The sequence below is a fragment of the Neopsephotus bourkii genome, unplaced genomic scaffold (genome assembly GCF_033783945.1).
Source record: "Neopsephotus bourkii isolate Nb327-2 ecotype Australia unplaced genomic scaffold, CSIRO-AGI_Nbou_v1 NB_1765, whole genome shotgun sequence".
Lineage (NCBI taxonomy): Eukaryota > Metazoa > Chordata > Aves > Psittaciformes > Psittacidae > Neopsephotus > Neopsephotus bourkii.
This window is the reverse complement of record NW_026902239.1, coordinates 8,827,787-8,843,766: the sequence shown is the minus strand read 5'-3', so window position 1 is coordinate 8,843,766 and position 15,980 is coordinate 8,827,787. Positions and strand designations below refer to the sequence as shown.

The 15,980-nt window shown below is 42.7% G+C and overlaps 1 protein-coding gene across 1 annotated transcript in view; it reads left to right on the top strand.

Moving 5' to 3' along the window:
* The window catches only part of RSPO3 (R-spondin 3), a 61,192-nt gene continuing 45,212 nt past the window's right edge, over positions 1–15,980 (top strand). The window contains exon 1 of the mRNA XM_061378150.1: positions 1–190. Coding sequence (XP_061234134.1) covers positions 94–190 — 97 coding nt within the window. The 5' untranslated portion in view covers positions 1–93. The remainder of the gene's footprint in view (positions 191–15,980) is intronic.

Sequence of the window (15,980 nt, the reverse complement as noted above, 5' to 3'; positions counted from 1 at the left end):
GCTCTGTTTTTTGGTTCTTTTTTTTTTTTTTTTTTTTTTTAAAGGAAGGAGGAAAAGAACGAAAAGCAGAAGTCGAACTCTCAAAGGGTTACTATGCAATTGCGACTGATTTCTTGGTTTTTTATCACTTTGAACTTTATGGAATACATTGGCAGCCAGAACGCCTCCAGGGTACGGCGACAGGGAAGAAGTAAGTGCGAAGAGATTTATACTTTGATAACTTCTGCTTCCTCTCGTTGTGCCGGTCACCTGCCCGGGGGCTTCCTCGGCCGCAGAGCCTCTGCAGGGGCGTCAGGCAGCAAGTCCCGCGCCCGCGAGCTGCAGGCAGTTTCACTGAGTTGGAGGGATGGAGGCGATTTTTGGTCTCTTTCTGCTCTTCTCTCTCACCTCACCGGGATGAGCAGAGCTGGCTCCGGGAAGACCTGCGTCTGCTCCTTTATGTTGCAATGCCTGGTAACGGGGAACGGCCTTTCTTAGCGCTTTCCTCTTCCTAAAGGGAAAGCGCGATGACACAAGAGGTAACTTTCGGCCGTGATGCCCGAAGCGCCTTTCCCCTCCCCGGTGAAGAAGCACGCACCCCGAGCCCCAGCAGTGCAGATCACCGCCGTAGGTTAAGCCCGGCAGTGTGCAGTAGGGAGCGGGATGTTGGGACGCCCCCCGGCCCGCTGACTTCCAGCCTCCGTTCGCCACCGGTCACCTCGGTGGCACCGTCCGGGTCATCCATCGGCACTGTCCTGGGGCTGTGGCTTCTGATTTTTTATGTTTATTTAATTTATATATATATATATTTTAATCCCATGGGATGAGGGGAGCTCATCCCTCCTGACTCAGCCAGCCCCTGATAATGCCGCCTGGGTCCGGGTTGGTGACAGGAGGGAGCGGGAGGACGGGAGGACGGGGGGGGGGGGGGCGAGGGGCAGTGCCCGGGGTGCTGGCAGTACCTCCTTGGGCGCTGCCCTCCGGAGGAGACGATGTGGGTGGCCAGGGGCGAGGGACCCCCGGTACCGGGGCAAGAAGAGAAGCGAGGCACCCCGGGGCAGGCGCTGTCCAGGTCGCGGGATCTAGCCCCGGCGTGGGGCTCCGGCGCAGCGGCAGCACCGGGGATCCGGGTCCGCGGTGACCTCCCGACAGGTCTAGGGCGCTCCCAGGAGACGGCGGGAAAGGATAACGGGGGGAGGGGGGGAGGCACCCGAACTCGCCCCTGGTCCGGCATCGCCACACCGCCTGCATCCGACCCGCCGCCGCTTCTGGGAGGGAGGCATTTTGTGCGCACCTACCGCGGATGGGCTGCTCATGCCTGTCGCCTTTCCCTGACAGTTGCAGATGCCGTGGAAATGTCACAAAACACGGCAGCCTGCATTTGATTAGCAAGAACTAACTGAGTTACTTCCTCAGGGAAGGAACGGGAGGGGGTTTACTATTATTTTAATTATTTTTTTTCTCAGTCCTCGCTCCCTTCCCCTGCTTGGCATGGCAGCCCTTGAAAGCCTCCTTTGTATGGTTTGCTTCCTGAACCCAAAGTTTGATTCACCTAAAGTGCCCCTAAAGCGGAGCCGAGGACGAGAGAGAGACCGGGGACTCCAGCCCTCCCATCCCCACGGCCGCGCAGCGAGGGAGCACTAAGGGCTAAGTAAAACATGTCAGGGCATCCGATTTATTATCCTTGGCAAGGGAGGGCTCCGCAGCCTCCACCGCTTCCCACCCACTCCTTTAACCCCTGGCAGTCGCCGGCTCACAAGCTGCTGCTCCCCCCCACCACCACGAGGACACCCCGACTGGCGCTGTAGAGGGGTTCAGCCCTGGGTCGGGGGTAGGGTGGGGCAGCACCCCTGTGGGGCGAGCGATGGGGAGCTGGCTCCCCTCCGCCAGCGTCTGCTCCGGCACCTGGTGCGCGCCGGGCCACAGCAAGCGCCAGCGCCAGCGCCGGGCCGGCGGCGACCTCTGCTGTCCTGAGCCGCGGCGGGCAGCCCGCGCCGGCAGGTGCTCCCCTCCTGTCCGCTCCGCTCTGCTCCGCTGCGCACTGCCGCTGTCCCATCCTGGAGCAGCTCTTCTGGCCGGGGAAGGCGGCACGTCTCCCTCCTGGCAGCAGCCGGTGTTGGTCCCGGGCTCTGGGCAGCCCCAGGTTCCCAGCACCTCTGTGTGTTTGTGGTGTGTTTCTCGTGCCGACCCGCCTTGGTCCTGCTTAAACACCCTGCTCAGCGGCGTGATTTTAGGGGAACAGAGGTGGAAGTGTTTGCTGCAAATAGGTGGTCGGTACAACGTGGAGAAGGTACCAAATACTGGCTCAAAGTTTTCTGGTTAAACTACTTTAGTTAAGCTAAATTCACGGCAAGAACAAGTGGCTCAAAAATCACAGCTAGAAGAGTCAGAATGGAAATCTGACCCTTTAATTTGTCAGTGTAGGCAAATAAATGTCAGAACCTCACCTGGACATGTTGTACATCATCTGCTGGCCGAGGTCTTTCAGTTGGGCTGGTTGTAAAACATGCTTTGGTATAGCTAGGGGTTACTTGGGTGAATTAGAATGTGTTTATGTAAGTTACTATAAGAGAGTATGGTCGCCACTTGCGCTGATCATTTTGGCTTTAAAAATCTGTGAATCAGTACTTATTAGTGAATACAGTATTTAAAAAAAAATGGTAATAGGAGGGTAAAGAAGACACCTGTCAAATTCATCTGCTACATGCAACACTTTCTCTGGATGTTTGTTTCTTTTGCCCAGATGCTCTCCTTTAAGCATACATCCCAAAAACAATTGCTACCAAAGTGTTTTCAGATACTCATTTAATCTAAGTATTTTTAAATACAATACAAACCACTTGCCCTCAAGCGGTCAGTGAGCCCACATTGCTTCATTCTCTTTAATATCCAAGTTCCCCATTCTGTATATTATATTGTAGACTCCTATTTTTTTAAGGAAAAGGAATAATGAAGCCTGAACTGACTAATTCAGTATACGCTGGGCCAGACTCCCAATCCGTATAAATTGAAGTTTCTTTGTTATTTTACCCTATCAGAAGGACCCAGTCCTGAAGCATCACTTCTTTCGTGCCTACTGTCAAAGTGATCTTTACTAGAAGAAAAGTCTGGTCTTCCACCCTTTTACTCTGCAAACTCCTACTGAAGTTAGAACATCCTAAATTTCTGTCTCGTAATCAATAGTAAACACTTAGTTGCCTGTGCAGAGGCAAAACTCCTCTGAAGTCAACAATGGAGGATCGGGTCCATCATTAGTCGTAGCACACAGTCAATAAAAGTTCAAAAGCAAACATATCATCAGCAGAGATTTGTGGGTTTATTCTGATAAGAGCAATTAAGATTAACAAATTAAGTTGCTTTTTCGGGTCCTACAAAAGAGATTAATATTCAGCTGAATAAAGACTATCAGAGTAATAAATAAATTCTATGTATCTGCCAGTGATTACAGCTAGAAAAAAAGTAGAATAAAAATAGTTCTAAAATATTTTGGAGGCCACCACTAACCTTCAGAACTTATCTCTGACAGTTACGCACCTTTCTCACTGTGACGTTTTAATGGACGAAAATGAAGTATGATTCAAGAGAATCATACTTCATACTTCAGTGAACTATGATGATCGGCAGAGCATTTGCCATGACCCAGTGAACTGCCAGTGAGCCACGGAGTAAATCTGGAAATCACTAAAATAAGCAAAGTGATAGAAAATTCTGCATTTGTACCACAGCTCCTACATCTGGGAGTAAATCTATCAGCATGGCTTAATGGAACTGCAGTTTGGATGTAGAGCTACCATGACATACCTTATCGGTAGCACAACAGTATGTGATGTTGGCAATTGCCTCCTGCCTTTTGCTGTAGTGGCACATTTGTGATACCTGGCGTTCATTCCTTCGTTTGCTCCTCTGTCAGTTCCTCTGCTGATGTGGGGCTGCAAGTCTTTCAACGTCTCCTTCTGGTCACAGTCACGAGTGAAGGGCTCCACTCTGCAAACACTCTGCCTCTCTGGCTCAGTTTGCATGCAACTACTCACAAATTCAGATTAAGCAGATGTGCAACAGCTCGTTCGAAAACATAGCTCCATAAAATGAAACAAAACAGGAGAGAACTGACAAAACACAAACCGCTAAAATTATGTCTCTGTTTTTTCCATACCTTCATGGAGGGTGTCATTCATCTGGGAGTAAAAGGTCAACAAGAAAAGAGGAATTACCTTCTTAGCTGAGATAACACTGCATTTTGGAAGCAATGTTTAATAGTTCACCATCAATACATATCTATTCCTGATATCTACATGTATGCTTTAGGTTGGCATGGCACAGATGGTAATGCTACATATTCTGTATATAATATAGGTGTTGTAAACAAATTTTTAATTTTTTTTTAAGAAATAATCTAATAGCTGAGTGCAATAATTTAAAGCAGAAGTTATCTAAGCAAGCAGCCATCAAGTAAGCTGACTGTCCTTGGGCAAGATTAAATTGTTCAGTGAGAGTTCTCTTTCAAATTATTTGCGTGTCTTTAATATTATCTTTTTTCCTGTGATGTTTTCATATTAGTACCATTAGGGTAAATTCTTCACTGGTGACAAGTGCATCTTTTTTGCAATGAAACTATATTTCGCATTTTTGGATGAGATCCTGTTTGTTTCGAAATAGACTGTAAAATTCCTATTGCAGTCATTAGAAACAAAAGCAGATGGAGAACTGTTTTATTGTATTTTCAGAAACTGCAAACATATTTTGTTATACTGATATCTTAAATAACTACATATTTGACAATCGTTACCCATTGCTGAAAGTGTTAGAAGTATTATAGGGATAGTCTGCTTGTGTTGCTTTTTTTATAACTCTGTGCGTATGTGGATCAGTGCTTGAAGTATACCAGCTGCATGGAACAATACGCGTTATTATCCCCAAAACTAAAGGTCATTACAGACCGGTTCCCATCTCCTACCTGATATGAAAGGGTGATAACTTCAAGTTTCGTTTCTTTCAGCTGCTAAAGACGTTTCATATACTATATAAAGTTAATGTTAAAATGTAAACACATATATTAACACAACTTCTCAAAGACATGGATGTAGGATGGTGTATCAGCAAATATATCAAAAGTCCTGTTTCTTCTTGCAGGCAGAATAAAATAGTGCTATTAGATGGTTTAGAGCTTGAACCAGACTCCTTTGCTTTCAGTGGAGAAAGTCCTATGGACTTCACTGGTGTTGGAGAGGGCTCTTTTTATGCAGAACCTCAGAAAAATTTTGAGTTTGGAAGAATCCCTATGCTAGAGTATTTACATGATCCAAACATGTACAAACCCTACACAGGGAAAAACAATGCTCTGTACATTTCAAAACTTGCTTGGAAGGCAATCTCTTTCTTAAGCGTATGTAAAGAACAGCCATTTTAGTGCTTTTACCTATTGAGTCAACTGAAGTCAATAAAGTTAACTCTGATAATAATCTCTTCTTTTAAGCTTTGTTATTAGTGTATCGAGCCTCTGCAGGTCTCTGGTCTGCTGCCGCTTCTTGCTGTAAATTTTTCACTGAAGATAATGGAAGTTATGCCTAATAAAATCTCAGCTAGGACGTAAAAATCAGAGTTGTAACCTCTTGCTTAGTGTGCTCATTTTGCTTTCTGTTTAATAAAGCTAGTGTGCTGACTTGACCACTGATGTTTATCGCTAATATTAATAAGCTGTCTATCATTTCATGTGCAATCATTTATAGACAGTGACTACTAGCGACACTCATCCATTAAAACTATGGCAGTACTTATGAACTTTTTTCCCCCACAGTAAATTGTCCCTGTTGCTCTTGAAATTAAATTAAAAGTTGTGAAAGCATGGTGGAGGAGATAGAAAAGCTAATAATAATTAAAAAATGGTCTCATTTCTAATTTTGGAATCTGAACTACTCAAAATCACTTTGCCAATTTTTAACCAAAATAATTCAGAACAAAGCAGTCCTATCAGATGACAAAAGGCAGCTGAAGCCATGTACGTTTTTATACAAAAGTCTGTCTGCTATTACCACAAACAACGCTGCAGATAAAAATATTCAGAGAATATTTGTTCATGCAAAAGATGTTATGGCTCTCAAAAAAAAAAAAAAAAAAAACAAAACAAGAGAAAAAAGAACCACAGCTTTTTTATAAATAATTGAATAACTGCGTTTCTGGCAATAGTAGAACGATTACCTAGATTCTTTGTTTTAATAAAGCCAATGGGTTTTATTAACAAAAACTTTAACCCTATTTTTGTTCTTAGCAGTGAGCAGTGCAATAAGCAACACTATTTAAAAAGGAGTGATTCTACTTTGATTATATGATAGCTGACTACCGAGCACTTTTGTCTGTTTCAATTTCTAGATTATGAGCTATAGACCATACATTTTACAATGTTAGTGTTATTTATTCGTGTGAAGCAAAGGTGCCACAAAACATATCCCTCTTCAGTCCTGCCAGGGAACAACTCAGCTATGGGGACTGGAGCTGAACCGGGAGAGCTGTGACAGGGACTCCCATCTTTGGCTGCTGATGGCACTGAGCTTCCACCAGCTCCAAGCACCACCCTGGCCTTGCACTGACACTTTGGTTCCACACAACAGAGTAATTAAGGGGAAGAACATAAGGGAATGCATATAGTGATTTATTTAAATGAAAGCAAAACCCTGAACCTCAGGACTACGTCAATTTAAAGTAGCAAGCTGCTATAAACTTTATGCTTTCAAGCTTCTTAATTGAGTGCCAACTTTACATCCTGACACGTTTCATGTTTAAACTTGAAAGCTCCTAGATGGGATTTCAGATCTTTGATATTTCCTGCAGGGTAAAGCAGATTTTGGAGCACTGTAAAATAAAACAGGAGCTCATTGATGGGTGTTGGAATAGCAATGATGTGTGATTCCTGCAGCTTCCTGTAAAGTGTGACAGCAGACACAGCAAGGCTCAGATCCAAGAACAGGACTTAGGTGCCTAAGGTGTGTCTGGGGCAGGATTTAAACACAAGCCCATCACCTTCAAAGCCCTGCTTAATTGCCATCTCACCCTTGACGCATGAGTGTTTGTCAAGTGCTTCGTCATTTCTAACATGATGCTTACTGACACTGAGCATCCACCTGGCATGGGGAGGCTTCTGAGCTCCTTCTGCAGAGTACCTTTTGCAGAGACTTTGATATTTTCTCTTAAAGAAACCTTGGGCAAGAAAGGCAATAAGTAAATAATAACAAATAATAAAAATAACAATGCAAAGTTTTTTCACAGGGAGCACAGGAAGAGAACACTTACTGACACTGCAGTATAGTCATGTTCATCCCTGCTCCTGTATACCCAGATCCCCCAAACCTTTTCGTCTTCTGTGCTAACTAAAATGAGTGCAGGCAAATGACATGAGGTTACATGCAAATCCAGGTGATAAAACATCAGTTTATTAGAGCAGGTTGGACTCATGCTAGCTAAAATAATTAACTTAACTTAGATTTTCAACTCCAGGCCAAATATTTTTAGATATATTAAGAACAACAAGGCTTCAGTGCCTCATTCTTGGTGTGTTCCAAAATAAGAGTGAGGTCTCCTTTTTCCTCCTTCATAAAGAATATATTGTCTTGCAGTGCTGGCTAGCAGTGCAGGGCACCTAAACCACCTGGACAGCCAGGATTTGAGACAGTTTCTGACCCCATAATTGCCCCATGACTTGGCTGAGAATCCCTTGTTCAGCATGTTGGATTTTGTCACTTGCTTTTGGAGTTGCCCAACTCTTCCCACCTACTGAAAGGCAACTCAAATGCCTTGCTGAAGGCTGTCACCTGTACTTTGATGGAGGTGTCGATGGAGCACATTGCCACACAATGCAGGGATGTTAGTAAAATGTTTATCAAGCACCAGCTCATCCACCCCACCTCTTCCTAAATAACTCACCGGGTGCACGTCTTATCTGGTGACAGTGTTTTGATCGGAAGTTACAGTAGATGTAGGGCTTGAGCCCTTTTTCCTCATCTCCCCTATAAACTCAGTTTCTATTTCAAGAGGATGGAAGAGGAGGCTCTCTTGTGAACCAGAAATGTAGGAGCAACCAGCTGGTGGAATAAGATTTCTATTGCATTCTTCAACATTTACAAACATCCACATGAATCAGTTACTAAAACCTGACACTTTAATATGTTTACAAAGTTTATGTATGCTATCAGCACATGTAATACCCCCAGCAGGATTTATTACAGGTTCCTTTAGCAGCAACATTTTTTATCATAACAGCTCAACTGACCAGTTGAGCTGTTATGATAAAACATATCAGAGAGAGGAAACCAGCCAGTTTCTTCAGAGCACACCTCCCACAGACACTTGCTCAGTGTTACTGCATTGCTTATTCATGAAGATTACAAACACCAGCATCGACAAGTGTTTCATAACCTTGTTTCCTTTTCCTGGAATGTTCATAATTAATTTCACTTTTTTCTATGCCACTGAATAAGGAATTGCTGGTTTTGTTTTATTTTACTTCACGTTACGCTGCCGAATGAAGAATTAACTCTCCAAAATAGAATCAAGTGAGATCAAAGGATATTTACTTAACATGGGAGTCAAAAGATGTTAAGTTCATATATTTAGCAAATACATGGAGATGTATGAAGGTTCTAGAAAATTTTAGTATAACACAGAACTGGAAATAATCAGTTGAGACCTCCTTGTGCTGGCCACAATGACCACAGATGTCATAAAATCTAATAGACAAGATCTTGAAGACAGGAAAGGTAAATAAATTACACAATTTGGTCTTTTTCAAAAAAACACAGCTTCTGTTTTGCAGTCCAAAATGAAGCCACACATTCATCTTTTGTGTTTATGTTTTATGAAGAGTTGAGCAATTAACGACTTTCAGAGATGAGGATATTCTAAAAGTGAAAGTAAAATTCTGTACGGGAGTAGAATTTATAACTTGTGCTAATACTTGTCCTGGACAAGTATTTTTAAACCCAAGGCCCTGGCTTTAGGAATGAAACAACTGGAGTGTGCTATTAAAGCTATCCATTGAGGGAAATCTTCAGTGGTGTAAGAATTTACCAGTAGGATTCAGTTGTGAGTGAGCGCCAGCAAGAGGACATCCACATGTCTATTTAGGTCATGTATTGCTTATTTCCTAAGAAAATACCACAGTCATTTTGAGGAGCAGGTAAATATAAAAACAAGTTCCCCTGGACAGATTATGGACCAAAATGCTTCCCTTTCTCTCTTGACATCATTTATTTCTGCTAACAACCTACAAAATAAGTATGATTTAAGAATGCCTATTCTCTTCCATGACTGGGTACCATGGTCTTTCATCTGAGTAATTCACCGACATATGAATCATGCTTTGAACCCCAGCTTCTTTCAAAGGTATGTCTTAGAACAAGTAAACTATTATGTTACTAACTCTGAGTTCAGTATATTTCAGGAAATAATGTAACATATATGTATATGTAACGTATATATTGACATGTATGTAACATATATTACGGTTGTGTGGTCTCTTAGAAGTCAAAGTGGGCTCAATCACTCCATGGACATGAAAATAGTGGAGAAGGTTTCAAATAGGCTTTCTTTTACAGTTTATGTACATATTGTGGCTGGATACTCTATGAGGACAAGTCTCAAGCTTTATGGAGGTTAGAAGCACTGGGTGGAGAGCAACTGGAGGAGGGGGTCTTACTTCTTTTTGCCAGGATCTGTCTGGCCACAAAGGGAACTGTAAACTGTACCTTTTCAATATGAGGCCAGGCTGCTCTTTCCAAAATCTCATAATTTCCCAGTTACTCAGTGAGTGAGAAGTTAATTTCTTCCTCAGTATAAATCAAACCTGAGTCCAGATAAATAGATTAATCAAAAGAGTAGTCTTCTGTTGCATTTCCATGCTTCAGTGATTTCGCAAGAAAGGAGGATTCTTGCCATAGCCATAGCTACCACTGAAAGACCACCAAGTATTACAAAAATCAATCCATAATCCTTTCTGAAGCCTTGCATAATTTATTGAAAAATAAGTTACTCCACTATGGAACAGTTGATCCTTCTACCTTGGTTCTATGACTGACTGTGATTACTGCTGTGTGCACCAAAAAGGGCCTGTGTTTTTCATCTGGAAGTATGCAGAGACTGTGAACACCTCTTGTCAAAAAGAGATCAGCCACAGAAATTCTAGTATTGCATATAAGAAAGCTTATTCAGAAGAATCTTCAATCTCATACTCCCTGACTCCTACATAAGCCTTCTCTGCCTTATGTACTTCATCCTCTAGAACCTCCTAAGCCTACAGCTGTAGTCCTAGAGTTGGAAAAACTTCTTTACACCGTCTATGCCCATGATCGGGCATAGACCATGGCATCTATGAATATCAGTATATGTAACACTTGGCAAAGGTGCCAGAAAACCACAAAACTACACAAATGTGCAGGGTGGTGTTTAAAACCCTTCACAAAATACTGTCAAAATTCATAATTTTGATGGAAAACATATGAATGTTTTATAAAATATAAATATAAAAAATATCATCAATAAATCAGAATAAATGCTTATACATTGTGATCTCTCCTTTCTCCCTTACGCATTCATATCTTATATCTGTGTATACACATTCACATATTCGCACAGACACAAGCAAGACTTAAAGATCTTGATGTGTTCTTCAAGTATTTTCACTTTTAAATAGTATTAAAATATAGGTAAAAATTATACTGATAACCCCAGATAGAGAAAGTTTTGTTTCAATGCACACAAAAGCATCTGGTTTGTCTGAAAACTTCATCTCTTCTCCCACTGTTCTTATGGTCTGTTTGGTCATGGAAAACAAAGCCATTCGTTTTATGTAGGTTAAGCCAACACTAAATTAACAAAATAAAAAGGTAAAATTGCAAGGGAAGCTTGGTAGAGGATCATCTTTCTCTTGAGCCTGGAATGCTTAAAACTATAATAGGTTATACAGAGCCTTCCCTTTTCTGTTATGTACAGGTGAAACCTTTTTTGGCTTTTCATAGGATGTGTAAACAGGATGGAAATTTTTTCATGGGATGTGTAAACAGGCTGGAAATTGCTTCAGCCACTGGGGAGGAAAATGATGTTCCTTAGGCTGGGCTCTGGGCAGGGGAAATTGATGGTGCTAGAGAAGAGTCATCTTTCCTTGCCCCCACCACAACAACCCAGCAACACTACTGCTGATGTTCCTGTGGGGATGTCCATGCACACGGGTGCCTGTGTGTGCCTCCATCTGTGCCTGTGCTGAGGGAACAGCGAGGACAGTTAATAGTCTCCTCTTTTATCAGCAAATGGAAATGCTATGATCATGAGGCATATACCAGACTAACATGAGTTTTTCAGTTAAAGCCTCTGCATTGTTTTTAACGGGAATTGGTTTAGAAGGAGTAAACTTTTCATAAAGGTTAAGGGACTGATTCTGCTTCTAGTTACAACTCCTGTCAGGAAGCAAATAAATCATAAAGCTCTGCCAGCATTAAATTTGCATGTGCTCAGAATGCAGCCTAAATGTTTATACAGGCTATTAAAAAAAATGATAGTTGGAGATTTTTATTCTCAGTCACCAACAAAAAAAGCAGCAAGGCAATCTGCACTTCTCTTTGCAAGGTGCTGGTAAAGGGCATGAGGGTCTTCCACCATCTTTTGTCAGAGGGCAGCTGCAATTTACCACTTGTGGCAAAGTGTGAGAGGGATATTTTTGCTGCGTTCCCTATTTTATGAAGTGGCAAATGGCATAGGAACTCTAGATCAGCTCCATTAGTCTGCCTGATTCAATACAGGCATGGTCCAAGTCCTCCTCATTATCCGTAACATGCCTGGATCCAACCAAAGTCTGCTGGAAACAAGAACTAGCAGGTGAATGTAGTGAACCAGAGCAGACAAACCAGAATTCAATGTCATGTAGGGTATATGACAAAATGCTCTTTGTCAAACAAATGTTTATTTTTTCTCACCATCCTGTCAATTCCTGTTCATCCTTAGTGTCACCCTAAAGGAACCCATCACTCCCCATTCATACCTGTAAGCAAGCTATCTCCTTGGCATACTTTTCCCTTTTGATGCCAAGCCACAAGTTATTGCAATTTACAGTTCTAAGCCCAGGGTAAAAGAGAATAGACACCCTTGAGCTGTGGTGTGATGAGTTGATGATAGCAGTGGCTTTCTCGGTGAAAGAAAAGAAGCAGTGAACAGCTTCTTTGATTTATAAAGACAGATTGTAAAAATAAGCTATGAATCTTTGCATATACAAAAAGATGTGAATCCTTGGAGCATTTGTCAGACATGGCCTGGTAGAAGTAACGAAGGAGCTGTAAAAGTTTGCATGCTGCAATAGAGCACATAGCCCTGAGGCCCACCAAATACAAGAATATGAAGGGTGGAGTCTGGAAAGTGGTGAACTTTTCTAAATGTGTCAGTTGACATCAAACATGGCCATGGCTGTTTGTCCAAGCATAGATACCAAAATACTCACCCAGTCTACCTACTGCTCTCCAAGCAGCTGGGCAGAACTTCAGAGACCAGTGGAAAAAGTTAACTGTTTGCAAAAATACTGGGAGTGGGGGGAAGTCTCCTCCATAAAGCTTTGCATGTCCCCATAACTTTGCCAGGGACTGTCATGCGGGATGGCAGGGCAACTGGTGTCAATGTAGTACAACTTACAAAATGCTCTTCCTCAGCTGCAGAGTGATGCTGTGTTGCAGAAGGGATGGGTAGCAGAGTTCATCAGCCAAACTGCAACGTACAGCACTGCTTGCTGCACTCTATAAGCAATTCTCAGCTTTTGTAATGCCTGATGGTCCTAAGTTTCCCTATGCCAAGCCCTTTCTCCAACACATTTAATTCCTCAACGCTCTGCACATCTCTGTTCTCTCTTATGACAGCAGTTGAATAACATCTACAGTGGAAATATCTACTCCTCCTCTTGGCTTGCTGCGGAGCCATAACCCCTTCCCCCAGTATATTCAGTCTAAGTGGATTTACAGAGTTAGCCTGACAGTTTCTGAAATAGAAAACCTCTGGTTAACAACAGAGCCCAACCATTGCTCTTTCTGTAGGCAGGCCAGTGCTTATTGCTTCTCTTTAAGAACGACTCGCTCTGATGATGTATGTGGGGACATACATGTATGAGGAGATATCACACCCTGTCCAGCCATCGGCCTCTTGCTGAGACAGCTATCATGACTGCCAGTTCTTCTTGAAGGTTTTAAAATGTGCACCGTTTCAAACAAACATCAGATGAAAGCAATTTTGAGTCTAAACCAAGCACAGCCAGGTTTGTGTTGGTGATTTATTAGTGAAAGTCATCAGCTCCTATTACCTATTTATTGAGCCATCCAGTTCTTTGGCTTCTGCCCATTTCTACGGCCTGATTCTGTTCCTATTGAAGTTAATGGGAGGTTTTGTCACTGATTTCAATAGGAGGACTTTAATTTTCCAACTTTCTGTCTATAGAGGCTTGAAGTGCTTCCAAGTTTCCCTCATAGTCTGCGGTTCCCCTCTTTAAGTCAATTGGACATTAACAGATTGCCTGGGCCCACACCTTTGGATGTAGGAAAGCTCTAGATCTGAATCAGCTCTCACTCACACACCAGCTCTAAACCTCAGTGGAGATCCTCCTGATTTATACTGGCAGGAGAGCAAGGTCCAGTGTTACTTATGTCTGGGTCACTGCCAGCATAACACGGAGAGAATTCAAGTCACTTGTTATCCCCTTGCCTGCACCTCTCAAGCACAGCATATACTTTCGTATATATATGCAGATATATTAGAATCATCTGGACTCTTTTAAGTTATTCACCATTGAAACTGACTTCAAATTCAAGTTTTAAAGTTGAAATAACAAAGAAAGAAAAGAGAGCCAGAAGGGAGCCAGCTGCAAGGGTATTCACAATTTTCATCAGCTTATGGGACACTCCTAATAACATATTTTAGTACTTTGCAGTGAACTTTCTTTGCTTCTGCTATAAATATATTCCCTATGCTGCAAATGAATAGCTTGCAAGCTCAGTAAAGTTAATATAGAAGAATAAATCTTAACTACCTAACGTCAGGTCAGAAATATAAATCTTATCTAATATGCCAGGTCAGAAGGAAAGAATACTTTAGCTGAAAATAGCAAATACTTTCCAGTGCAGAGTAGGAACTTATTTTTCTCTTTAAAAAATATGCTGCCCCTAATAAGATGAGTTGAACAGTCTCCTTTTAGAATCTCCAAAAGAAAAATAAACACATAGAGCAGAGTTAATTTATAAAATGCTCCAAAGTTTATCTTGGCAGAACAGTTTTAGGCAGTGAGATTTCTCTCCCTCTCGCACATGCATTCATACACATACACATTCACACACACATGCACACACACACACATCTCAAAACTAGGACAGGCCCTTGCAATAGCAAATACTACAGAAAATTTCTATGTCTGATTGAAGTCACAGATCCTTATTCAGGCAAAGCTCTCATTTTCAAATTGATGGAAATTTTTCCAAAGCAAGACAACAATCCTTGAAACCTTTTTGTGTAAGTACAGACCTGCTGTGTCACAGTGGGAGAGGACGAGTCGCACAAGTGCCTCCTGTCTCAGGTCCCCCTCCCATGTGCCAGCACTTATGCCAGCTGTAAAGCAGTGATGCAGCTGCCCTCCCCTCCTCCTGCCTGCCTGGACCCCAGCTGTTGGGCACAGCTGGATAGCCTGCTAGTGATGTGCCAGCCAGCTGCTGCTGGCACGTGGGACCCCCTCAGAAGGCACAGGCCCTCGCTGCTGCCCATCTTCTTGTTCCTCCTTCACACACATCTTGCACATCAGAGCCAAGGCAATTTAAGAGGCTGTGGAGATTAAACCCACCAAAGGTTTGATTTCAGCCTCACAGGGTTAGCTTTATTTTTCATTGTTGTTTTTTTTTTTTTTACAGCCTGTATGCCTGCAATCAGCCTGTGCTGGGGAGCCATAACAACAGGGGAATACTGCAGGCTCCAGATCTAACAGCCAAGAGACTGTACAATTGCAAGGCACAATGCAACCAACAGCAAAGAGCACTGGGTCCTACTGACACCCCCAAAGTTTAGAGCTTCTCCAACTCTTGCAGCAGCCGCTGGCCTTTCAGGCAGTTGATTTACTTCAGGCTCTGCAAAGCAAACAGTGACTTCCCTCAAGATAAGAGAGAATACAGGCAGTTTTATGTGGCTGAAGCACAGCTTGAGGCTGGTGCGTGTACAATTCTCTGGACTATCTTTACTCAGTACCACCAAGTTGCAGACCCTGATTTACTAAAATCCCACAGAAGAATGCAATGAGTGCACTCCTCTCCCCTCCTCTCCCCTCCTCTTCCCTTTTCTCTTTTTTCTCTTTCCTTTTTGGCTGCTGGGAAGTTGCCAGTAATTTCTAACATTTGGTCTGACAACTGTTCTACTGTAAATATTTAGAAGAATCCATTAGAGATTAAACAAAGTGTAAGTAACTGCTCCTAAGTGATAGTTCTTGTTAACGTTTGCAGCAATAGGCACTTTACAAATGCCTATGAAAGTCCTACCTCTAGGCTGCTCGTAGGAAAGGGCAAGATAGAAGGCAGCAGCCAGAACGCAGTGTAATTTGAGCATCAGTGTGTTATCATTATAAATAATCAGTGCGGAGACAGCATTCTGTAATGTGTGCACCATGCTTGCAAATCCTGTAGACAGCAATGGGTAGAGTCCGCTATCCCTGACCAATGTATTCTAAATGATGTGTATCAGGCTGTGAAAGTACTCATTTCCCAGTTCGGACATCTGCCTTTCTCTGATTTGCCTCTCCTAACCCTCTCCCCCAAGCCCCTCCCCCCGCCCCCCCCCCGAAAAGAAACAAACAAACCAAAAAACACCAAAAAACCCATACCAAACCAAAACCAAGCTCTGCTCTGGTGGAATTTGTAACTTTTATTGTATTGTGAAATTATCCTGATTATGCACTGTCTTAAATGTTCCACTACACAGTGTAATATTACTAGCTGAGAAGGGATGAACACAAA